Genomic DNA, 25,664 nt, shown 5'->3' on the forward strand with positions numbered 1-25,664 from the left:
ATATTCGTTGTGTTCCCACTAGTGCTTTCAGGTTAATCTCGTTGAAATGACCTTAACGCCACAACACGGCAAATCTCCGTTAACGAGCTACCGCCGATCGCCCCGTGCATGGGGCTGGACGGCCAACACGTTAACGAGCTAACTGCGCTAACACACTAGTTCCCACCCATGTAATTGAGCATTGCATGGCACATCCAACATACTGTTTTACTTTAGTCCATGACGCGCTTACCTTCAGGGTCATACGCCACATGAAAACCAAAATAATTCCAAACACCACATCTGAATGAGGGTGGGGGAGGTGCCCTGCGCTCTTCCTTCTGACGATGCTGTCTGTGTTGAGCGCTCAGTGGATCTGCGCTCGACAGTGCAGCCTAGGCGGAGTAGTCGAACGCAGATTCACTGAGCGCTCAACACAGACAGCATCGTCAGAAGGAAAGTTGATAAAATAAATTACAAATTTTGTATTGTTCGATACATATGCGTACCGAACCGAAAGCACTGTATCGAACGGTTCAATATCGATACGAATATCGTTGCACCCCTAGTGCATATATATTAATGTATATATTTACTGCAAGAGATTGGTCTTGTTAATCACTTGTAACTTTGTTAATGGCAATGTTGCATGGCTGTTGTCATGCAGTGCAGACTTTGCAGCTGAAATACTAATACATTGTGAATACAGAGTCTCTGTGGCTTGAGTATATGACCTTATCTCTGAGTTTTTAGAGGTTGTATGTGAAATGCTTTGCCCAGTCTAATATTTTTGACCAATCCATAATTTGCTAAAAAAATGTTTTTTTATCTGAAAGTAAAAATCCTCATGTTTCTAATCCCATGAGTGATACCCTGATCATGTTGCATCCTTGTGAGATAAGAGAAAAAAAACTCCCACTGTCAACCTTATCTGCAAGTCAAGTGTCACTCAGGTTTCCTGTGTTGTGTAGCAGCTGTACCGGTAGTATCTTTGCGCATATGAATTAAGGCCACCATGTGTGAGACATCTAATCTGTCTGATCATCCTGCTTTACAGCATTGATACGGAGACTCATATTCAATTATTATACATTGTGCTGCAATGTTGTCATCCACTTAAAAATCTGTCTATTAATTTGGGACAAAAACAACTATGCTGTGTCTGTCACAAATGCAGAGTATGTATCAAACAAGCAGCATAGTAAGCCTTTTACTTTGTTTAGAAATTGCATAGTGCAAAGCAATCATCAAGCTGAATGTACTCCACCAGTTCAATGACTTAGCTACTCTGTGCATCTTAGGGCTAAAAGATAATGGATATCCTAAACAGTCATGACAGAAGCCCTCCATTCTTTGTCATGCTGTGAATAATGTGCCAGTGTTTGGTCCATCAGCTGTGTAAGAGCTAAATGGTGCTGCAAGTATCAGTTTGATAATGAATAGTGACTGTCAAATCTGTCTCAGAAACTTTGTTGAGTGCTCATTACTTCAATACCAATTAAAAGGGAGAACTGTGGTTGCTGATAGTCCAAAACAATGTGTACATGTTACATGCTACATGACATCAAATCCAGAAGACACATGCTTGCAGGCTACCAAGCCCACAAATACCCAGTACAGATTGCAAAAAAACAAATTCAACAAGCTTTTCTGAAAACTTTCTAACTTGGTTGTAACTATATTTACCATTTTTAAATGGACAAAGGCCACAACTTTGCATCCACTCAAACATGAGTAGGCTTTGCAAAAAAAGTGGTTAATGATTATACACTCTGCCATCCATCTATTTTCTCAACCACTTGTCCAATTTAGAGTTGGGAAGATGATGGAGCCTATCTAATCAGTCATGGGATGAGAGGCGGCCCTGGACAGGTTGCCAGTCTATGGCAAGGCTAACAGAGAGAGAGACAGACAACCAATCATACCTATAGCCAATTTAGAATCACAGATTAATGTCTTTGCACAGTGGAAGGAAGTTTCTAAAAGTTGATAAGAGTATCCACTTTCATTGAAATTCACTGAGATTGCAGTCATCACTGAAATCTGATGACATATGGAGACGAAGGCTTGTGGAGAACATGCCAACTCCACACAGAAAGGCTCCAGGAGTGAACTTTTTGCACCACTTTGTCACACTCCATTTCTATTTTGTTCAATATTTGCAAATTATTGTTCTTAATAGCAGTTTGTTTATAATTGTTTGCTATATTCCAAAATTTAATGGCTGTAGGCATGGGACATCAGATTGCAATGATGACGCTGGAATCCTATTGAATCTTGATGAATCTTGACATTTAGATTCAAACTGCATCACAGAGAACGCATCCTACAAATGTCATGTTTTCCAATGCAAAACAAGATGACTGTATTAACAAAAAGCCTGATGTTTTTTAGGCTGGAGTGCAGATATGTTTAAAAATAGGTCAAGTTTGCCGGGTCATATTTCTCCATTAAACCAGCCAGTTGGCTTGGCACTTGATACCTGTGTCAAATGTGAAAAACTGTGAGATGAGTAACGCTTTATCACACAGCCGTGCTTTTTCGATTAAAAAACTCAAACTCTGCAGGTACACTGTAAAAAATCAAACTTGCAGTTGTTGAGCTTACAGTCATTTCTTTCACAATTCAACAATAAAAGTTCAGTTGGCCCATAAACTCAAATACATTAAGGGTTTCAACTAATCATTTAACGTTTTGGAGCAAAAGTTGGTCTCAGATGAAATTTATTGCTGGCAAAATGAATGAATTCAAGTTTTACATGAGTTGAAGCTGTTGGCGCCTTTCTGTGCCTGAGTACGCATGCGCATCTCATATTTTTGGATGCTACGGGGTCTACTTTGCGCTTTTGCAAGGACTGAAAGCCACCTGCCCGTCTGCCTTAATGAGAACGTGAGGCTAGGAGCTGTTCATCTCAAGTTTCTAAAGGCAAGTAATGTTTCTTTTATTATATCAGACAGTATATGTTTGAACAGTCTCAATTTGTCTGTTAGAAATATCACAACTGAAGTTCTTCGTATTTTTCCGAAACTTAGCATAGCATTACTTTCTTGGCTAAGAAGCCTTGTGGCTTATGGGTATGTTTACACTATATCATTTAAGATTCCATGTCACAAACTACGTGCCATGTCACAAAACAATGAAAATCCGACAAACTTCGCTACTAAAGAGGCGCGCTCATATCTGACAAGCCTCCGCGACACCCCCTATGCGTATTTCATGAAGTGCAGTCTGTGGCCGCCATACCACCGAACGAAACAAAATAGGCTGGCTCACTCATGACCAACGGCAGCAACCCCCCACCGCTATTTAAATAAAATAAAATAAAGTTCGGGGGCGCCTGCTGCCATGTCGTTTAATTTGTTCGAATCACATCTAGCCAATAAAATGTGTGCTTTAGTTTCTGTGTGAACGGGGTGGTGGAGTCCTCATGGCCAGCGAGCTCCACTAAATGAAATATGAGATGTGACAATATAGTTTATATCGATATAGTCTACATTATCATTATACTCGTGGAGCCGCAAGTTTGCCTCTCTTTCGTCCACTTTTGTCTCTACGCTGTGTTACTCCGCCTCTCTCCTTCACTGAACACAACTCCCCCTCCCCCATCGCTTCACCTGCAGGCAACGACAAGATGGACACGGCAGCTATCAAAGAGGAGCTGGTCGGTAAAAAGAAAACATTTGAAGATTACTATTTTAGTACTGTCAGCGTAAAGTTAATGCCATAACTGCATTAACGGGGCAAATCTCCGTTAACTAGTTACCGCGGATCACCCCGTGCGTGGGGCTGGGTGGCGTTAGTGAGCTAACCGGGCTAACGCGTTGACGCACGGCCTAAAATCCTTTCATCTCAAAAATCGACAGTCTGCCTTATGTATGAATTCTGGTTGTGCTTACTGACCTCGAACCAATTTTATGTGGTACACAGCTTAAAAAAATATGTCAAAAAATGTTTTGGTACGACTTTGGTAAGCTATGAAGCTGCACTGCTTGATGGATTGTTGGAGCATTACGTCTACCGAGGAGCCTCGCAGAGTGATACGTACTCTGCTTCAACGTAATATTACCATATTATGCGTGTAAGGACCATAAATGGCGCCTGTAAGAGACACGGTTACAAAGAGGATTTCAAACTCCAGGCTGTCAGTTGCGCAGTAGAACTTGGAAACAGAGCAGCTGCAAAATCTGTCTTTGTTATTATGCTCAGCATCTTTTATTTTACATTTTGACTGCACAATTGTGAGCTTTTTGTTATGCACAAAACAACATTGTTTTGGTTTATTTATGGAGCACCATTAATAAATGCACTGATAATTTAAACAGATGCTTCAGGAGTTTTATCCCACTCATACTCTCAATCCAATGTTTGTCATTCTAAGTTGTAAAACCAATCACACAAAATTATCCTTGGCTTACATAATACATCCCAGTATACTGTTGGTGCATTCCATGTAGAATACAATTTGTTAATAATAAATTAAATAAATTAAACATTTGATGTAATGTATGTTTTGTAAATTATTTGTTTTACTGTGTTTCACATGGCATTTTACAAGGCAGAATCAGCTCACTTTAGTGAGCCAAAAAAATTAGGACAGGAGAAAAAAATTCTTAAGTAATGTCAGGAAGCTGGTATTTTATTTTAAAACTAATTGCTATTTTTATTTATTTAGAGAATTAAAAGCCAACTCCAGACCACTGCTTGTCCTGATTTATGAGGGACTGATGAGGAGTTGGTAAGGAGAGGAATCAGAACAGGAGTGCCTGCCCCCCGCCCCAAACACATTATCAGGTAATGTAACTTTGGTAATTTGAGATTAATTCAGGTTTCTTTTGAATTGTTGACACTGTCCTCTCCTCTCTTCTCATTATAGCTTTTGTATGCAGTGCCAGTTCTGCTCTTTTGTCTGTTCAAGCCAAGAAGTACTCTTAAGACATCACCAGCTACGACATAGAAGAGGATTTCATTTGCCCTGTGTTTACAGTGACTGCGTCTGTTCGTTCAGGACACGAGGGGCATTGAAGTCTCACCTTAGCAGATCACACAACAGGGCTAAGAAAAGGCAGGAGATCTCAACATTTTTTTGTGATTTTTGTGAATTTAAGGAAAACTGCTCACAGCATACATTTATTTCACATATTTTAAGGCACTTAAAAAAAAAATCAGACTGTATCCTGTCCTTTCCAAAAATGTGACTATGCTACCAACAATTTAACAACCTTTACGTCACACACAAGCAGAAAGCACAAAAACTCAAAAGATATAAAAAACTGTATTAGACTGATTTCTCATGCAAATGCATGTCCTAGTGAAAGTAGCTCCCCTGATAAATCCTTAAATACCTCTCAGGAGCCAGAGACATTACCAAGTGGTTCAGGTGTAGCATCAAGTGATAAAGAGGACAATGAGTTTGTAGATTACCAATGTCTTGAACATAAAATAGCTAGACTTTTTCTATGCATGCAAACATTGTTACATGTTTCTAAAAGTGCTTTGCAGAGAATTATTGAGGAAATTAGTGACATTTTAAAATTTTCTCAGGTTCATTCATTTCAAAGAATCAAACAGGTGCTTGCTGAACAGAACATTGAGGCAGATGATGATGTAATTAAAAATATAAATGATGCACTTTTCAAAACCAACCCATTAATTATCTCAACAGAACCAAAAGGTGCATTATCTACTGATTACAAGAGAAATATTTATTTCAAGAATAATTTTCATGTAATTGAGCCTACAGAGTACATCTACAAAGCGAGAACTAGAAATACATTTGTTTATGTCTCAGTAAACCAGGTCTTGGAGAACTTATTGAAAGAGAAAAGTTTCTTTGAAAAGTTAGCATTTGATAAAGAAATTAGTGAAGGTTACAGATCATTTAGAGATGGGCAGTATTTCAAAAACAACAAGCTTTTAGGATTGCAAGATACTTGCATTAGTTTAGCTTTGTATATTGACGACTTTGAAATATGCAACCCTTTAGGAACATCTCGAAAAATTCATAAAATAACTGCTGTCTATTGGGTTGTACTCAACTTATCTGCAAGGTTTCGTTCTACATTACACTCAATACAGCTTGCTCTTCTTGGTAAAAGTGTAGACGTTAAACAGTTTGGGTATGATGCTTTTCTTTATCCACTCATTGAGGATTTAAAATGTCTTGAAAGCACAGGGGTGTATGTTGAATCTTTAAATAATTTTTTAAAGGGAACTGTATTTTGTGTCTGTGCAGATAACCTTGGGGCTCACAGCCTTGCAGGCTTTTTGGAGTCCTTTAATGTCGACAAATTTTGTCGATTTTGTAGTATTGATAAACATCAGATTGCAGCTCTTGATCCTACAGAATTTCCATTAAGAACTGTGGAACAGCATAACATTTTTCTAGAAGAGCTTGAGGATGGTCAAAGACAAAGTGTGTGTGGTGTCAAAGGTTCCTGTGCCTTAAGTGCGTTGTCCTATTTTCATCCAGTCACTGGATTTCCTCCAGATATATTACATGATTTCTTTGAAGGTGTTGTCCCTGTGGAATTGTGTTTGTGTCTTCAAGATTTAATCAGAAAGGGTTTTATTACATTTGAAGGATTAAACAAACGTATAAAATCATTTCCATATAAATTCTCTGATAATCTCAACAAGCCACAACAAATTACAAAAGCCAGTTTTGGAACAGGAAGAGTGAGTGGCAATGGACATGAAAACTGGACACTTTTGCGTTTGCTGCCTTTTATCATTGGGACCCGTATACCAGAACATGAGCCATCATGGGAAGTATTGATGGACCTTAAGGAGCTTGTTGAAATTGTTGTCTCGACAACTCTATCAGAAGAAATATTGTCATACTTGGACACCAAAATATTGGATCATCGACGATTACTGATAGAGACTTTTCCTGATTTTAATTTGAAGCCAAAACACCACTATATTGAACATTATAGTCATCTTGTGCGTTGTTTTGGTCCCTTAGTTGATTTGTGGACTATTCGATTTGAATCTAAGCACAACTTTTTCAAGAAAACTGTGCATGATGTCCAATGTTTTAAGAATATACTACTAACACTTTCTTCAAAGCATCAACAAATGATGGCATACTTGTTAGATGGTCACAGTCTTTTTAAACCAAGTCTGCATGTTGATAATATTGACACAGTTGACATCTGTTTCTTGAATGAAAATCTTCAGAAGTGCTTGAAACTGAAATATCCACAGGTAAAAGCTGTGTCATTTGCTAAATGTGTTTATCTGTATGGGACCCAGTATGTTAAAGGCATGATCATTTCATCAGGACAACTGAGTGGACTACCTGAATTCTACAAGATACTGAACATTTTGGTAGACTCTGGGAAAGTGTCATTTGTTGCTACAAAGCTCTCCTCTTGGTTTATGGAACACTACAGATCATATCGGCTTGACAGCAGCTACAAAGATCTGGAAATACTTGACCCAGAAGATTTGAATGATTACCACCCTTTAGCTGAATACTGCGTAGATGGACAACTGATGGTGACACCTGTTACGTGCCTCCTGCATTGAAAGTGATGGTATGTATTATTCATAAATAGTTTTCAGTTGATTACTTTGAATTTGTCAATTATTTAGAATTGCGCCCTTTTTTTTTTGGTTTGTCTTCACAGGCCCTGTTACTGCGAGTCCACGTCAGTCCAAAACTTATCAGAAAAATCCAACTGTCCACTGTTCCAGAATCTGTGAAGCAGCTTCAAGATGAACTACAAGCAAAGCTTGGACTTGAAGGTGACTTTGCAATACAATATGAAGACCCAGATTTTGGGAACGCACTTTGCAACCTGATGGATATTAAGGAGCTACCTGCTGGACGGGCAGTGTTGCACCTCATTTGGGAGGAAAATGCATCAGCCTCGCCACCACAGACTCCATCTGATCATAGCGCTATCTCATCTATTGATACAGCCAGTGTGAGTTCAGCATCTTCTTTCAGCCCATCCTCATCCACAAAGACCTACATGCGTAGCACTTCACAGTGGCCAAATCCATTTCCTATCCCAACCTTTTCCTATGATGTAGCGTTAAAACTTCGCAAGGGCAATGAGGTATATGAGAAAGCAGGGGCAAATTTAAGTGTAACAAGAGACATCAAGATGGAAATTCTAGACAAGTTGGCACAAGAAATGTTTGCAATCAAAGCGTACCCTGACAAGAATGAAATAACATCTGTTGCACAGGAGCTAGTTTCCAAACATCCCTGCCTCAAAGAGCCTGGCAATGGCACAGGATATGATGGTTGGGCAACAAGCATTAAGTTCAAGCTTGGCAACTACCGTTCCAAGCTAAGTAAAGCTGGATGTAGTGAAGTTGCAGTCAATCGAAAAAGAAGAGGGGAAGAAGATGACAGTGGCTCAAATAGATTTTCCTTAAAGAAACCAAAGCGAGGTGAAGTCAACTTTATCCCTGATGGCCCAGAAAACTACAATGATGAGTCTCTTGAAAATGAAAGATGCATTTTGGAAGATGAAATGAAGAAGAGGGATAAGAACATGGCACTCATCACCCAAAAGATGGACATCACATTCTCTCTCAGGAGGAAAGAAGTTGTGGAGATGCAGCCCTTGGTCAAGGAAATGCAGCTCAGATGGCCAGCTCTCTTCTTGAAAGAACAGGTAAGATAATCTCTTAAATATTTAAAGGAAAACTTCCGTTTTTTTTTTTTTCTTCTTCCCTTTTTCCCCAGTGTGGTCTTATTTCTAAAATGGAAAACGTTCATTTATTCACCCAGAAAAATTTCAAGGCATTTGGAGTTGTTAGAAAGAAATTTTAATCCCAATGTTACGAGTCAGTCGTTTTGCAAGAGAGAGCTGAGCCACGGTTATGGGGAAAGGATTCACTGAGACAACTAAGAAATGCCTGAATTAAGCCAAAAACCACTCTGGAGGGTTTTTAATCTAAGGAAATAACATTAAAATGTGTTTAAAAGCTCCAAAAAGTTGATTTTACATGATATAGGACCTTTAAAAGCATCTGTTTGTATCACTCCAATATCTTGTAGAAAAGGTTGAAGGCTCGCGATGAGCTAACAATGCTAGTGGTAAAATATAAAAAAAATACTTGGCTCTAAAAATATGAAGCTAATTTTGGTATTACCAACAACTATTGAAGTGAAATCTATTTACTTGTCAACTTGCTGTGTATAATAACGGATTGCTTTTATTTCGCTCTTCTCTGGGCACCCAAAGCGCTTTACAATTCCACTACTCACTCACTCTCACATTCACACATCGGTGCAGGGAAACCACAGTTGTAGCCACAGCTGCCCTGGGGTAGACTGACAGAAGTGACGCTGCCATATCGCGCCTCTGGCCAACACCAGTAAGCGGTAGGGTAAAGGGTCTTGCCCAAGGACACAACGACCAGGACAGAGAGAGCTGGGGATAGAACCAGCATCCTTCCGGTTACAGATGAGCTTCCCAACCCCCTGAACCACGGTCGCCGCAATGACGTGTCTTCACTGGGCATCTAGAATCTTTTGGTGCTGACCCTTAGCAGGCAACAGCCATGAAACTCACAGAACAGGATTGAGAAAGTCACTTACGTGTTATGAAAGTATACAAATTTGACCACAGGATGTTATTCTTACTTCATTCCTACATAACTATAAAATTAATGGAATTTTTTCAATGAATTTAAAATACAATTTATTGATTTATTTCTTTTCTGCAATGAATCCTGTAACAATTGAAACCATTATTTTGTCTTATCAACATTTGATTAGGTATTCTATAGACTTACTGTAAGATCTGCCGATCAGATTTTTCTTGGGTTTTTTTTTTTGTTTTTTTTAATACGTCAGTTATAATTTGTACCACCACTACCACTAAAGGAAAAAAAAAAAATCCAATCAAGGCCTGACCAATAGATCAACCGAGACTAAATGTTTTGAAATTAAGCTCTTTTAACCAAATTTGAAAACAATGTGATTTTTATATAATGTACCTTTAAAAGTTTTCTTCTATATTTTTTTTGTTGCTTTGTAGATTTGTGCGGAATTCTCACGCATTACCACCAAGGATCTCATGGGGACCTTCTTGACTGCCCTCGACACTTACTCACTTCGGCTGATTAAGCTGTATCGAATTAGAAAAGCTGCTTTCCGCAATGACATGGATTCCCTGTTGCAGAAGTTTGATGAACAGGTAATATATAAAAATGTATTTGTGTCTGGTTTATGAGGAACCTGAAGTTCCCACTGTAACGAAAGATACTTTATTAAATATTTACTAAATTGATGTAAAAATTGTTAGTTTTCAAAAAGTGTGTCCTGAATGGGATTATAAGCTAACAAGCAGCGCTGTGTTTGGCAGATTGCAGGTCATGACAGACAGTTCAACTCTCATCCCACTCATGGCACTTTTTGTTATAAATGTTGTAATAAGTGTGCTACATTTGTTGCACATCAAAATTACTTAAAAAATAAATAAAAAAAATCTGACAAAAACATGACCAATTATCTGTAATAACTCATTTCAACATCTTATTTCTTAAGGCTGTATTTTGAGCAACAACACTTAATGTGTTTTAAAAACAAAATGGTAGGTTTATAAATGAGACTGAGTCTTATTTGATTTCCTTGTTTTAGGTCTCAAACATAGTCCAGCATCGACGAACCATCAGTTTGGAAGGGTTACCGATATTTGTTCGCGACGACGAGACCAAACTCTTCTTAACATGTCTGGTGAGTATGCAAATCTACTCAATCTTCAGTTTTGGTTTTCAGAGACTTATATGTACTGTTGTTTTTTATTTTGCATAGGATACAGATCCAGTTGAGAGGGCAACCCGAGGTGTTACGGTGGGCATCCTCACTGTTCTGGAGGACTACGTGGGACCCAACTCGCAGTCCACAGTGGTCAACACTGCCATTGTTTTGGAAGAGGACATTATTCTTGATGATCTGCCAGACCTTCCCACTGCCTTTGCCTACTTGTTTGGCCTACTTTATGGGCTCAACATGGAGTTTCCCAAAGAACTCAAGTACACATTTGAAGCTGTGCAACACATTTTTATGGAGTTGACATCTACCTGTTCCCAGAGGATAAGAAGCTTCAAAACCAAGCTCTTAACCAAAGTCTAACCTATTTGACAACATGTTCAACTCAAATACAACTTGTGTAAAACAGAATGCAGCAATTTGTTTTGATTTACAGTTTTTGGGTTTTGTGGCAAGTTGCTCTGAAAAAAGTTCATTTCTGTCTTTAAGAAAACTAAGGTGCAGAAAGTTCTGAATCAATGTCTTCTGTTCTAACTTTACTTAATGTGGCTTGCATGACTGATTGCAGATTTCATGTATAACATGTTATTATAAAATGTTGAAAGGTTTTATTCTAACTTGAGCTGTTTTAAACAATTTTTATAATCTGGTTTTAGGTACTTTTGTATTAGTTTTATAACAAATGTGGCGCGATACTGAACTTCACAGGAAATTGGAGTGTTGATTACTATTAAAAGACAAGTGGTGGAAAAATTTGTTTGAAAGTTGTTTGCTGTATGGAAACCAGATAGAAGTTGTTCACATCCTGCCATCTGATGTTTTGAATCCGTTTGTTAGTGACTATCTATCAAGATAGGTTTGATATTCTGTCTGACAACACCACCTTTAAAATTGGATGAGTAACATTTGTTACAAAAATTTGACTTTTTTTGTGTTTTTGGAAGGACTTTATTTGTGGCTGAATGTTGTCAGTATGTTAAAAATGGCTGATCTCAAAAGTCAACATTGTCAGTGGTGCAGTTGTGTTTGAACACAAAGTTATTTGAAAATCAACTGTGTAAACATTCATTGGTACAACAGGGAGCACCTCATGAAAACTATGAAAGATACTTTTTCTAAACTTTAGGAAATTGATTGGCAAAACAAAAAAAAATATGTTGTGTAAACTTTAGGAAATACGTTGCCGAAACTAAAACTAATACCTTTTGTAAACTTTAGGAAATACGTTGCCGAAACTAAAACTAATACCTTTTGTAAACTTTACGAAATACGTTGCCGAAACTAAAACTAATACCTTGTGTAAACTTTAGGAAATACGTTGCCGAAACTAAAACTAATACCTTGTGTAAACTTTAGGAAATACGTTGCAAAAACAATAAAATATGAGTTGAGAAAAAGGACAATTATTAATTTTGTCAACACAAAAACATTAGCTAAAGCAACTTATCTCCTAAACTTGAAATTATAAGTTATCCATCAGAACCTAAAAACGTAAATGCAGTCGGTTGCCTTGAGTTTTTAAGTTTTAGCAACGTTTTTTTTTTTTACAGTGTAGGCAATTTAAAGCAACACTAAGCAAATGCACCTGTTTTATCAGCTACACTCAACAATGGACTAACCTAAAAATGAGACTACTGAACAAAATGTGCAGTACAAATTTAATCAGGCTGGTAACAGTTGAGAAAGCTAGACTTACTAATGTCACACATTTTGCCTCCATTGTCTTTATGATAATGTTGTTAATTTCTCAGTTAACCCCTTTTTTTTGGACATATACTTAAGCCTTTAATGACTATAGCAACAAGTGCTGTGAAATAGTAAACAGGCTTTCATTCGTGCCCAGAGACTGGATTCTTGGATGTACCCCTTTTTCAGGTATTGTCCCTCCTCACTGTTTCTCTGACCCTTCTCATTTTGAATGTTTGTATAGAAATGTTGGTTTCCTTTAAAGCATTTGAAGATCTCTTCATACTGAAAAAAGACCAAATGAAAAGCTGCTGATAATCACATCTTCCTCAGTGGTACTACAGTGCAAGTTAGCATTTGTAAATGAGCATTGTCATCCATGCTAACATTGCAACCATGTTGTTGTGCATGCTGATATAAGCATACGCCAGTGTTGGGCAAGTTACTTTGAAAAAGTAATTAATTATAGTTACTTTTTTTGAAGAAGTAACTAGTAACTGAGTTACAATATTCTAAAAGTAATTAATTACTTGAAAAGTAACTATTATGCTACTTAAAAAAAAAAGTTTAACCCTCTGGGGTCCAGGGTATAATTGGCCATTTTTAACTACTTTCGATGTTCCCTCTACATTTCACCTTTAAAAACTATTTACTTTGCCTTGTTTGGTATCATTCTTTTAAGCACAACCTCGCCTGTCTGAATTTACAGTTATGTTTTCATTTTGACATTTTTTGTATTAACACAATTGATCTGAAATCAGACAAAAAACAAAATCCGAGTAAAAAAGGTTATATTTTTTACTGTACACAAACATGTTTATTGAATCATATTTCATAACTTTAAATGCAAATATAAATTGCCAATTTTAAAATCATATGCACAAGTTTTGCAAATAACAAAGTTATTTGCAGCCATTTACTTTTTACCCTTTTTTAAAATAACCATTTCAAACTATTTACATAACAATCAGCTGTTCTGCATTCAATAAGATGCCACACAAATTATTTGTGCCACTCCAAAAAAATAATTTCTGGCACTATAAAGGAGAACATCACAGCCTGATACCTGCAGGTCTGACAGCAGCAGGTGTATCACCGCTTCTGTTTTTTACCTGGAGACAGCAGTCGCCTCATTGTTCTGACACACAACACAAAACTATCCACAACACTACACACTAACTACACAAGACAACACATTAACTACACACTACAAACACGCTAAACGTCACAAATCTCTCACATCTCAAAACTCTCTATCTTTTTCTGCTGTCTTCCTCTCTCCCTCTTTCTCTCTCTCTCTCTCTCTCTCGCCGTCACTCCTAAAACTTCCCCCTCTTCCTAAACAACCAAATGTCATGTTGCCATATAAATTTTGATTGGTCGACATGGTACATTTTTCAACCAACACGAAATGGCTGTTTTCTGTTTTGTTTTTAAATTTTTGGGTCATAAGCAGAGAGTGCTTGCTGGCACTGTCCTTAGACGTTAAACATGATGAAACTATTGGGGAAAAAACGCCGCGTATATATTGTTTATCATGACTCTGGTTTTACGTGGCCTATCAACACAATTTAAAAACTGGTATATATCACCTTGTTGCTTTGTCATCTTGAAGTGGTCATGTGATTGGCTTACCAGGACTACTTTCTTCTTCCTTAGTCAAACAGCAGCACTCATGCGATTGTTTTGCCCCCTACCTCCAGGTACTTAAAGCTGTAGCGCCCAGATTACTTACAGCTACTTCCGTGCAACTGATATAAGGTGTGGGAAGCTGAACACAGCTTCAACCGTCTGTTTGTTGAAAAATAGCAACGCGACTGCATTTTCTTGTTAGTAAGGGTAACGGCGTTGTAAAGACAGGAATAGTAATTAGTTAGATTACTCGTTACTGAAAAAAGGTAATGCCGTTGGTGATGCATACACATTGCATACTGCCATACGCATTGCCGCTATACTGCTAGGGACCATTTTTCATTTATAGTTAGATGTAGTTGCAGCAACTATGTTATATTGACTAATATATATTTTATTTAATCCCTTAACATGTACATTTAACTATTATTTCATTAGCTACACGTTGCTAGTGCCAAGTTGGAGCCTCTTTTAGTTTTACTACTGCCTCAATTCTACATGTTGCTGGAAACATGCCTCAGTTATTTTGGTCAGTATTGACATCATAGTGTTACATGCTGCAGATGCCGCATATTTGTCAGCTGTGGATCCATAATGGGAATATCCTGTTCCACCACATCCCACAGGTGCTTTGCTGGTCTGAGATCTAGTGAATGTGGCGAACTAGCAATTGTTTTTTTTTCTTATTCTCTGTAAACTCTAGACATTGTGTGGTAAACTCCCAGTAGATGAGCAGTTTCTGAAGCCTATCTTGCATCAATAACCATGCTGCGTTTACAGTCAGTTAAATTGCTTTTCTCCTCCATTCTGATGCTCAGTTTGAATTTCATCGGGTCATTTTGACCATGTCTAAATGCCTAAATACACCGGGTTTGCTCACATGTGATTGGCTAATTAGATAGTTGCACTAATGTGCAGTGAGCAGCTGAAAATATGTACCTTGAAAGTAGCACCAAGAATTAAAATCAAAACTTAAACAAAAGAAGCTGAGACCTCTTGTTAGCCAATGTAGTGCAGATTGGCAATGCTGCCTTCTTACAGAAGTGGAAAATGTGCAATGAAAAAACGGACACTGAATGAGACAGTGTGTCTGCCAACATAGTCTGTACGAGGTCGGCACTTGATAGCCAAGAATTTCCAACTGCTGCTAATCACATCTTTTGTGTAAGCCTGAGAAGGTTTGGTGAGTGAGTACTCCAAAGTTTTATAGCACACAACAAAGTTTAATTTTGTAGTATGCTATATATGCAGGCAGTGTATTAGATTGCCTAAACATCTCTGACCTGTCAGGTCATGAACACAGGACCTCTGTGGTATCTTGTAGCGTCTGAGAGTCAGACGCTGATAGCATATATTTTAGATCATGCTGATCGCTGGGTGGTGCATTTGAGAAAAGTACTTGTGCCATCACATCTTACAGATGCTTCAGTGATTGGGATCAAGAAAGCAACTGTGTTTGAGGGTGGTACTTGTTAAAGTGCAGATTTGTCTTTTGCATACTATTGTTCAGTGTTTTACTGTAAGAAACAATCACTGCCCCCCACTGAGATCACCTTGAGTACAGTAATCAGTGAAGTGTTCAGTTTTTACAATTTATATCTATGCTGATAAATACTGACTCGCTTGTTGGTGCCAAAGCCTATAAAATCAAGGGCCTATTTAATCACAATCCTGCCATATTAGTCTTTTCCTAGCCTTAGCCCTGTCTCTGCTGAAGAATGGCTGGTCGTGCTTAGGGTCATCCTGCAAGGCCTCTCATAAATTCTACCTGCGTTACCTGTCTTCTGGCACTTGCTTGATAACACTCATTATTGCTCAACGACCTGGAGGCAAAGCTTCACTTTGGGCATCATCACCTTCGAAACTCAGCATGGGAAACTGTCCTCCTTGCAGTTCACCTCTGCTTTTAAAAGCCATAAACTTATGCCTGACAAGTTAGCCAGGAGACAAGAATCACAAGCGGTGATTATTTGATATTGTAAAGTGAATTACATCCTCTACCATCCTCCAGAGAAAAGGAAGGTTTCCAAAGGACCAAAGGGATGTATCAGTGCAGTTTATGAGGCTCCTCAATCACACAGAGGAGTGGTTGAATCTCAGATCAACCCGGGGCGACAATGAAAGTTTGAAGTCTAAGTCAGTGGTGAGATGAAATAATAAAAGGAAATGGAAAAAAAAGCTACCATCTTCTGTGATGTAATTTTTAAACTCTGCAGTGATTATTGCAGTTCACAATGATAAATCGAAAGGGAACGAGTATTCATGATAAAGTAATGAACAGGAAACTGTAGACTTTGAACAGTGCTTCAGTGTGTAGTGTTCGATGAAGCACCTTTCTTTCATGTAAACACTCTTCTTAACGCACTCACACTGGAATATATAGATGTTCAACTGAGAAGAGAAACCATTTCAACGGTCAAATAGAGTGAGAGTGCCTTAGGAGGCTATTCACACTAGTGCTGATAGTTGTTAAAACCCTGTGTGCTTCACTTCAAATGGGTTTAGAACAGCTTGCGGATGTGAACAGGGCAATGGAGCAACACCATAATACACTCTGGGATGTTCACCTCAGGCAAGCATTCTGTGATGCTAAGCATCTCTCTCAGAGCTGCCAAAGAAAGTCCATTGATTTCTCCCTTTGTTTGTGGAGTTGGTTCCATTGTGGGATTTGAAAGAGAAACAGAACTACCGAACCATTCTCAAGGTGAAGGCTCCCCAACAGCTAATGGTTAAAAAAAAAAAATCAATCAATTAACATGTTTCTTTTTTCTAGCAGCAGCAACTAAAACATGCCTCTCAAGGCTTTTTAAAAACTGGGTCAAACTAAGAAGTAACATCCCAGAGCTGGATGCCGTGGACAAGAGGTCTGCAAGCCCACTTGGCTGAATTGTTTTGGGGTTTTTTTCATTAGAAAATAGCATGACAGCTTATCATTTCAATTTTAACTTCATTCAGCTGTCTGGGTCATATTGTTAACATCAGCCATCGTCTATTAAAAGATTATCCTGATTGGAGCCTGTACTGTACATCACAGTCTGCCCCAGTGATACACACTTATTGCTGGCTGTATCAGGTTTTTATCAAAGGCTATGCATTCATTTGATTCAGTTTTCACCTTAGCAGTTGAATTAAGGTAATAAATACTGCAGCTAAAAAGCTAAGCTAGGCATCAGGAAACTATAATATGCTAATATACAGTGTCCTGCAGGATGCCAGTGGGATTCTTGTAGTGTGAGAAAAAAGGAAATATTTTAATCAGCAATACAACTTCTATGAAAAATAATCATTGCTCACTTTGTTCACTGCTGATGCTCTGCATTAACACAACTGAAACTTAAACAACTGCCATTTTTATGTATTTTTGTCTCAGTGAGTTACTCAGAAAGCCATGCTGTCAGCTTAATGGAGCATGGAGTATTTGATAACTTTGATAGTTATCATTCCGGAAGCAAACATCTGTATTTACAGTAGATATTTATAGTTACCTATACAAAAATGCCTGCAATTGCTGTTTGGTAGTGTGCACTCTCCTCTTAAAACCAGGTGTTTGGTGTAGCTTAAGCAGTGTTTTTGTTAACAATACTAAGGTGCATTAGATGTTTTTTCTGGGTGTATGTCTTCCAGCCGTTTTATGTCCTTGTTTTGACAATGCTTTAAGGGCCTCTGTAATCTCACTGTCACATTTTTCACTTTAACAAATTAAGAACATTTCTGTGCAGCTGCACTGGTTGCCTGTCGTAATAGACATTTCTTCAGCAAAAACTATGTCAGCCTGACATTTGTGGGACCTATTAAGCTTGCTGATATAGACAATCATAGCAAAATGGCAGTAAACAGTGAAGATTGGTGTTGTTGGTTTAAATTCAGTTCTAAAGTGAGTGCATAGGAAAAGTGTCAATCAATTCAAATTTTTCCATATCCTTAGCAAAGACGTGGACCATCTGCTCACTGGTACTAAAACACAGATTTGGTTTTGACTGCTGATATCTGCAAAATAAGAATCCCAGTTATAAAAGAAATGTTTTTCTCACTCTGCAAGCTAAATACATAATATTTAAATGTACTTTTTCCGAATAGATTTTATATATCATACCTATTTCAAGATTACTATTTTCTTTTTTATTAGGATTTAAGATAAGATAAGATAAGATAACCTTTATTAGTCCCACACGTGGGAAATTTGTTTTGTCACAGCAGGAAGTGGACAGTGCAAAAGTTATGACGCAAAAATTAGAATACAATAAGAATAAATACAGTACACAGCTGTACAGAATAGAATAAAATAATATACTATATACAGTAGAATAAAATAGAATAAAAATATACAATAAGATAAAAATAGAATACGAATGCTATATACAACTGAGTAAAAATACAACGATGCCAGAAAAGATTATTGCACTTAGTGTTATTGCACATGTGTGGATGTGTGTGTTTGTTCAGTTAAAGTCTTTGTTGTGGAGTCTGACAGCAGTGGGGAGGAAAGACCTGCGAAATCTCTCCGTCCCACACCGTGGGTGCCGCAGTCTCCCACTGAAGGAGCTGCTCAGTGCTGTCACAGTCTGCTGCATGGGGTGGGAGACGTTGTCCAACAGGGATGACAGCTTAGCCGCCATTCTCCTGTCACTCACCACCTCCACTGGGTCCAGAGGGCATCCTAGAACAGAGCTGGCCCTTCGGATCACCCTGTTCAGTCTCTTCCTGTCCCCAGCAGAGATGCTGCCGCCCCAGCAGACCACGCCATAAAAGATAGCAGAAGCCACCACAGAGTCATAGAAGGTCTTCAGGAGTGGGCCCTCCACCCCAAACGACCTGAGTCTCCGCAGCAGGTACAGCCTGCTCTGCCCTTTCCTGTAGAGGGCGTCTGAGTTATGAGTCCAGTCCAGTCTGTTGTTCAGATGAACACCAAGGTACCTGTAGCTGTCCACAGCCTCAATGTCCATACCTTGGATGTTCAGTGGTTGCAGTGGAGAATGCTTGTGCCTGCGGAAGTCTACCACCAGCTCCTTGGTTTTACTGGCGTTGATCTGGAGGTAGTTCAGCTGGCACCAGTCCACAAAGTCTTGAGTCAGTCCTCTGTACTCCTTGTCGTCCCCATCAGTGATGAGGCCGACTATTGCAGAGTCATCAGAGAACTTCTGCAGGAAGCACTGGGTGGAATTGTGGGAGAAGTCTGCAGTGTAGATGGTGAAGAGGAACGGAGCCAGAACCGTTCCCTGTGGGGCCCCCGTACTGCAGACGACCCTGTCCGACACACAGCCCTGAGTCCTCACATACTGTGGAAATAAGTGGAATGCCTCATCGATATTATTAAATATATTATACTTATATATTTAATTCCAAGTTTGTGGTGAGTGATCTTCAAATTCAGCCTTCAGTAGGTCTCCTTTAGAAATCCCTTATGATATTATAGATTGCAGGACTGCACTGGTAATGAGGGTGTTAAATGTCCTCTTTTACATGAGATATGTAGACTCCTTCACATCCTGCTGTGGTGTAAATGTTCCTAGGCCAGTGTGTCCTTGATCTGCCCTGCAGTCCTGTTCCAATTGGCTATTCTTTGAATATCACAGCTGGACCACACTGAATGGCTCCTTTAAATACGAAGAAAATATGGTTTAACCATAAAAAGTACATATTAATGAACATCAAGGAAGATGACAATATCATCTTGTTAACATTTTGTGTAATAAGTAATGCAATGTATGATGTGAAAAAATGGACTCTATTCAGAATCAAAAGTCATTGTGACTAGATTGGAGTCAAAATGTTTGGCCTTGCTACCCACATAAGCTCCAACTCTGCCCAATATGCAGAATAATTTTCAATTTCTGTGAAGAAGTTAACCGAGGTCACGTAAACATTTGAGCTAATGATCTGAAAGCTAAAGCTCGGACCAACCATCCTACTCTAAAACAGCTGATCAGACTAGGCCTGTGAAAGTAAAATGTTTTGCTCTCCTTGTTCAATAAATGACAAAGCCTATGTAAGCTCAAGCGTTTTCCTTCTTTGAGACTTTTCTCTTGATACAGCCAATGTTTCAACAATTCGGTCTTTGCTGTTATCTCACTGGTTCATGAATACTCCTTTGAGAGGCATCGAGGATTTTGATAGAAAGTAATATTCTTCTCAGACGACACTGATGAAAGTAATGCATAAATAATCTTGTCTTGTATTTGTAGCTTCTGCTTAGGATGCGTAGAAATTAAAATGCTATCACTCCTTATAAAGAAAAAAGCCGTATTTGAGTCTAAGCTTTGCCACGGAGTAACTCTTCTTGAATTGACATTAAAAATTAGTTTTGTGCATCTGCTTCTCTGAAGATGAGACCACGTTCGATTCATAGGGTGTCAGCGTAATTCTTTGATAGGAAAAGATTAAACTGGAATTGACACCGAAACTTTGAAGCTGCAGGAAAGCCATGATATCCTTTTGCACCTCAAATATGATGAGCATAGGTAAAATTGACAGACAAATAAAAACACTGCATTGCTAATGGACATATAAAAACATACATATTTACCAAAGATTATAGCTGTAAAGTGATATCGTTAATGTAATGGTCAGGGTAGCCATCAGAAAAAAGCACATGCATGACTTCCAGCCAAAGTCATCTATCTCACATTGATTCTGAGTATTTAAACAAACTAAAATAACCGTTTTTGAATACAAGTCAACTAAAACTATCCATTTAATGTAAGTTAATAACAGAGCAAAATTTCATCATCATTCATCCATAAATTGTATGTGAAGCTTTGTGGATCCTATCACACACTGTCATTGTTTCATACAGTATGTGCAGCTCTCTGCACATGTTTCTGAGTAGCTGGGCCCTGGGGAACAGTGCATATGTTACATGGCGTGTGTTACCAGCCATATATGACCCTGTGCATAAGAAAGGGTGAAATGCAGCAACCCCTGTGCACCCAGACAATTGCAAATCTGCAAGCCAGGCTCTATTTCATGTTTGCTTTGACCAGGGCACTGACCATGACATGCTGGAGATATTGATGTGACCGTTGGGTTTTTTAGGATTATAGCTTTACAAAAGAAATTTTATATGTGTGTGTGTGTGTGTGTGTGTGTGTGTGTGTGTGTGTGTGTGTGTGTGTGTGTGTGTGTGAGAAACAGTCGCCTTTTTGGACTGTTTTTTTACACAATATCCCAGTGAGAACTGAGGAAAAACATTTTTGGGTGATTTCTTGCCTCTTTGAAGCTAGAACAAGCCACCCAAACACATGAAATATCATTGGAAAGCCCAGGATGTCCTCCACATCAGGACTTAGTAGGATATGTCAAATAAGTGAAAAGATGTAGACCAAAAACAAATGTCCATTACAGAGGACGGCTGGTGTTCAGAGACACAGACATAGCATCACAGACATAGCGCCTTTAAAAAGTTAGGCGTACCGGCACAAAAGTTAGGCGCACACAAATTTTATAATAATTGATATAATATAATGTGTTTTTCTGGATACACTGTGCTTTTTCAGCATTCAAAGATTGATGACACCGTGTCAGAGCACTGGCTATGAATTTCAGAAGGATCAGGCCTTAACTTAAAAGTTAGCAATAGTTCTTTTCCTATTACAGCTACATCCACTTCTGTCGTGCCTAGGCTGCTCACTAGGGCTGGGTATCATCACTGATTTCTATAATCCATTTGATTCCGGTTTTCAAAGTCCCGATTCGATTCAACTTAGCCTCAGACAGTCAGAAATATTATAATTCTGATCCTTTATCAGTACTGACTTCATCAGAATTGTGAACATCACAGCAGATGCCTTTGTGTGAAAGTAACTGAGAATAAAACACAGAAAAACATGAAGGAGATTTTCCTGGTGTGGCTTTTTATAGCAGATAACCTTAAAAATATTCTACAATGTTCTGCATATAAAGTTTAAATTTCTTCAGTATTGAATAACAGAAAAAATAGGCTTTCTTGTCCGAGGTCATTTAAGTGAAAAAAAGAAAAGAAAAAGACAGCAGCCGACAGCGCTGTAAACAACGGTAGACTGGTGGGTAATAAGCGAATACAGAAAACAGAGATTGGAGACGGGAAACTGTTCTTGAAGTACAGAGAGAGAGAGAGAGAGAGAGAGAGCTAGCTGTGCATGGAGTGTGATTTTAATAGTCGTGGAAGCAAAACAGCAAAATTCATGACCACATTGATCAAATGTGAAGCGCAGTTTGCTGCTTCTTTTGCTGCTGGCTCGGTGAATTTTGGTTGGAGAGACAAAACCTGCAGCTCAGAATCAGCGCAAAAAGACGTAATCACAGCGCGTACCGGACGCATCAGGATCGCTAAGCTCCGGCAGCGTGTACGTCTACGGGCCGTCGGGTGAGAAAGCCGAGAAAGACAAAGCTGATTCTGATGCGTCGGTCCGCTCTGTGTTTACGTCTTTGTGTGGAATCCGTGTACCTGCTCTCATTTGCTGTTTGGTTGTTGTTGAAATGGTTTTGTGAGCTTTAATCTGAGAATCTGGCGTTTCTGGCAAAACACAGTTATATTTAAAAGTCGATTCAGGATTTAATGAATTGATATCGCTTTATTCAAGCTACTCACCTCCCACTTCCACCTGCACTTTCAACTGGACCACGGCCAATCAGAGAGGTCCCGCCCCTGACTATCTCTGATTGGTTTAGTCCACGATAGGGGCATAATGTGTGTCTGTTGTTGACCACAGGGAAGGTTGCAGATTTTTTTTTTTTTTTTTTTGCTACCCGAACAGTTGGTCGCACAGGTGCAACCAAATATTTTTTTTTAGTCGCACCACTGAAAAATTTGGTCGCATTTGCGACCAAAGTGGTCGCACTCTAGAGCCCTGCATAGCAACACAGACATAGCGCCACGGACATTGCGCCACGGACATAGCGCCACAGACATAGCAACACAGACATAGCGCCACGGACATAGCGCCACAGACATAGCAACACAGACATAGCGCCACAGACATAGCGCCACAGACATAGCAACACAGACATAGCGCCACGGACATAGCGCCACGGACATAGCAACACAGACATAGTGCCACGGACATAGCACCACGGACATAGCGACACGACTGACTGGGGAGACGAGAGTGACTAGACGAGGAACACGAGGAAGGCAAAGTAACAGAAGCCTAAATTCGAGGAACTATGAATATAAGCAGAACATAAGCAGAAAATAATGAGACTGAAATAATGAGACTCATAACCATGAATGACAATAATCAAGGAATATAAATTAACCAATAAACACAAACCCCTGGATCACAGACCGAGTACCGTGCCAAAGTGAATGTATACATGTTTTGAACATAAGAGGAATCTCCTCAGCACCTGAAAACTGTTTTCATTTACAATGAATAATCTGGGGCGTATTTGCTGTGAGGTGCTAACCATTGCATCGCTGTGCCACACTCTTCCTGTGTTTAGATATTTTCAGTCTTTTCCAGAATGTCTGCAAATTGTTGCTGTTCTTTGTGTTTTTCTAAAATCATAGTTTGCTCTTCATTTGTAAAATATGGCACTCTGCTGCTACTAGACCAATTCAGGGTGGCAACAATGACACTTTTATGTGAATGTGCTCATAGCTAGGCTGGGAGACCAAGGCCTGATTTAGCAAGCTGATAAGCACCTTTGTGTGACTGCTTAGCATGACTGCTGATGTTAGGGTAAGTGAAACCAGATCACAGGAAGATATTCTGCAAATATTACACTAGCTTCGTAGTGCATGACCCTGATAAGATAAGCCTGATGGACAGGAACATATAGGCGGTATAGTATGGGAAATGTGGTGTAGCTCATGACACCACCAACACTGTATCTGTTCCATGTAAAAAGGCCTTTGGCACTTTCCCAGTCAGTTTCTTTGTGAAACAGGTGCAATGAAACACTTTTTTTCCCTCATATTTTTCAAGAATATGCAAGAGGCTAAAGGGTTGTATATGAACTTAATTTCACCTTGAATGCATGACAATTGGAGTATTTTTTTAATTCAGCGTTGAAGCCCAACAACTACTGAAACACGAGGGAAACAGTTATCGCCCTTATCTGTTATCTAATGAGTCACAAAGAATTACAGTACATGTTCAGTGTACCAGAATGCCCCGACAATGAATGTAGAGCTTGAAGCTTTCTTGCCCTATTTTTGTGTCATCGAGCCACTGCTGTGTTATCCAGAGCCATTCCACCTGTCTGTGGCATCAAAATGCCGGACTTGAACTGACATATTGAGCGCAAGGAAAATAGGCTCTTAACTCAGAAGAACATCTGAGAAAGTAAGAGTGATGACTTCAGAGTGGGAGGGAAGTCAGCAGAACTGTTCCCAGAAGTGGGATATCTAAGTTTATTAAAGCGCTGCAGCTCTGCTCCTGTCACACAGATTCTTGGAAAAATACAAAGAATGTCAATGCTGATGCCACAGAAAACAACAGCGCAATGCATTATTTAACAACTAATTCAAATAACACAAATAATTCATCAAACAGTCTTGGTCACTCTTGCCAGATCCCTTTTGATAATCCTTTCTGTCTCACCAGTTCAGTAATTTTACTTTGCCTGTCTGTTCTTTTGTGAAACATTCACAATCAAAGGCACTTTGTTCATAATAAACAAGGGTGGAAGATTCATTGCGGATGCCAACAAAGAGATGCTTGTTGATGTTTTGACTGGCACTGAATATTTGCATCCATGGTGTGTGGCTGGTTTGGTTCATGCTGAAAGGAGTGGATTGATCTGAGAATTGCTAACTGAGGTGTCTGTTCCTCTCTGCCCAGCTGATGCACACAGGCTAGCACTGTTGTTTGAACAAAGCATCCTGTTGAGACTGGTTTAAGGAGTCTTAATCAGGACAAAAACAAACATTACTTACTGGAGTAAATGGTTTGAGTCTTCAGGAGCATGTGTGAACCTAAAATGTTGGAATATTCTGTTTTCAAGTTGCAACTTTATGCACTGTTAAGAACACACAACAACACACAATTTTGTCCCATTTCTGTAGTTGAATATTTGAAAAATATCAGAGATAACACAGTTTGACAGACATAAAATAGTATTTTGCACAAACAACGTGATTCCCAAAGAGCTATTAGCTGAAAACATGGCACACCTCAGCAGCAGTATATAGTTTTTCCTCCACTTGTTCAGGAAATTGGAAACGTGGCGGTCGAAGAGGAATAGGCAGGCCTACAGAAAACTACCTAGCGGAGAGAGTTGCATCTGACACTCTAGTTGAGCCATCTACTGTTCAGAGAATCCTCGTAAGAAATGGTCTCAATGGACAGCCAGCTGTCAAGAAGCCACTCTTAATGAAGAGGAAAGAGAGGGAAAAGGCTGAGGTATGCCAAATTACACAAAAACCAGACTGTCAGTGGTAAGGTCAGATCTTATGAAGTGGTAAATCAGTTTGGTTCAAACTGAAATTTTTGGTTTTATTTGTCTGAAATATTTATGGAGGAGCTCAGGAGGAGGGTACACGAGTGGGTGTCTACAGGCATCTGTAAAACCACCTAAAGAATGATAAGAAAGCTTGCCTAAGAGAGATCATGCAGTGTTAAAGAAAAAAGGCAGTCATACCAAATATTGATTTTCAAGTGTATTAGAATTGTACAAACTGAGTTTTTCTTTCTTTCTTTAGATGTTT

At 39.0% G+C, this 25,664-nt stretch overlaps 1 protein-coding gene across 2 annotated transcripts; it reads left to right on the top strand.

Moving 5' to 3' along the window:
• The first annotated feature begins 2,829 nt into the window (after positions 1-2,829).
• Positions 2,830-12,259, top strand: LOC146570053 (uncharacterized). Of its 2 annotated transcripts, none has more exons than XM_085282830.1 (8): positions 2,830-2,904; positions 4,652-4,770; positions 4,853-5,041; positions 7,374-7,517; positions 7,611-8,612; positions 9,984-10,142; positions 10,586-10,681; positions 10,760-12,259. In XM_085282830.1, exons 4-8 carry the CDS (start codon positions 7,515-7,517, stop codon positions 11,078-11,080), a joined length of 1,581 nt encoding a protein of 526 aa, XP_085138956.1. In that variant the 5' UTR covers positions 2,830-2,904; positions 4,652-4,770; positions 4,853-5,041; positions 7,374-7,514; the 3' UTR covers positions 11,081-12,259. The 2 variants fall into 2 exon arrangements, with proteins under 2 accessions (XP_085138956.1, XP_085138954.1); XM_085282828.1 differs by lacking the exon at positions 2,830-2,904 and adding an exon at positions 3,115-3,640.
• The last annotated feature ends 13,405 nt before the right edge of the window (positions 12,260-25,664 follow it).

This window comes from Mchenga conophoros, linkage group LG7 (genome assembly GCF_057382185.1).
Source record: "Mchenga conophoros isolate Kocher_MC1m ecotype Shallow Benthic linkage group LG7, M_conophoros_male_GT1.1, whole genome shotgun sequence".
Lineage (NCBI taxonomy): Eukaryota > Metazoa > Chordata > Actinopteri > Cichliformes > Cichlidae > Mchenga > Mchenga conophoros.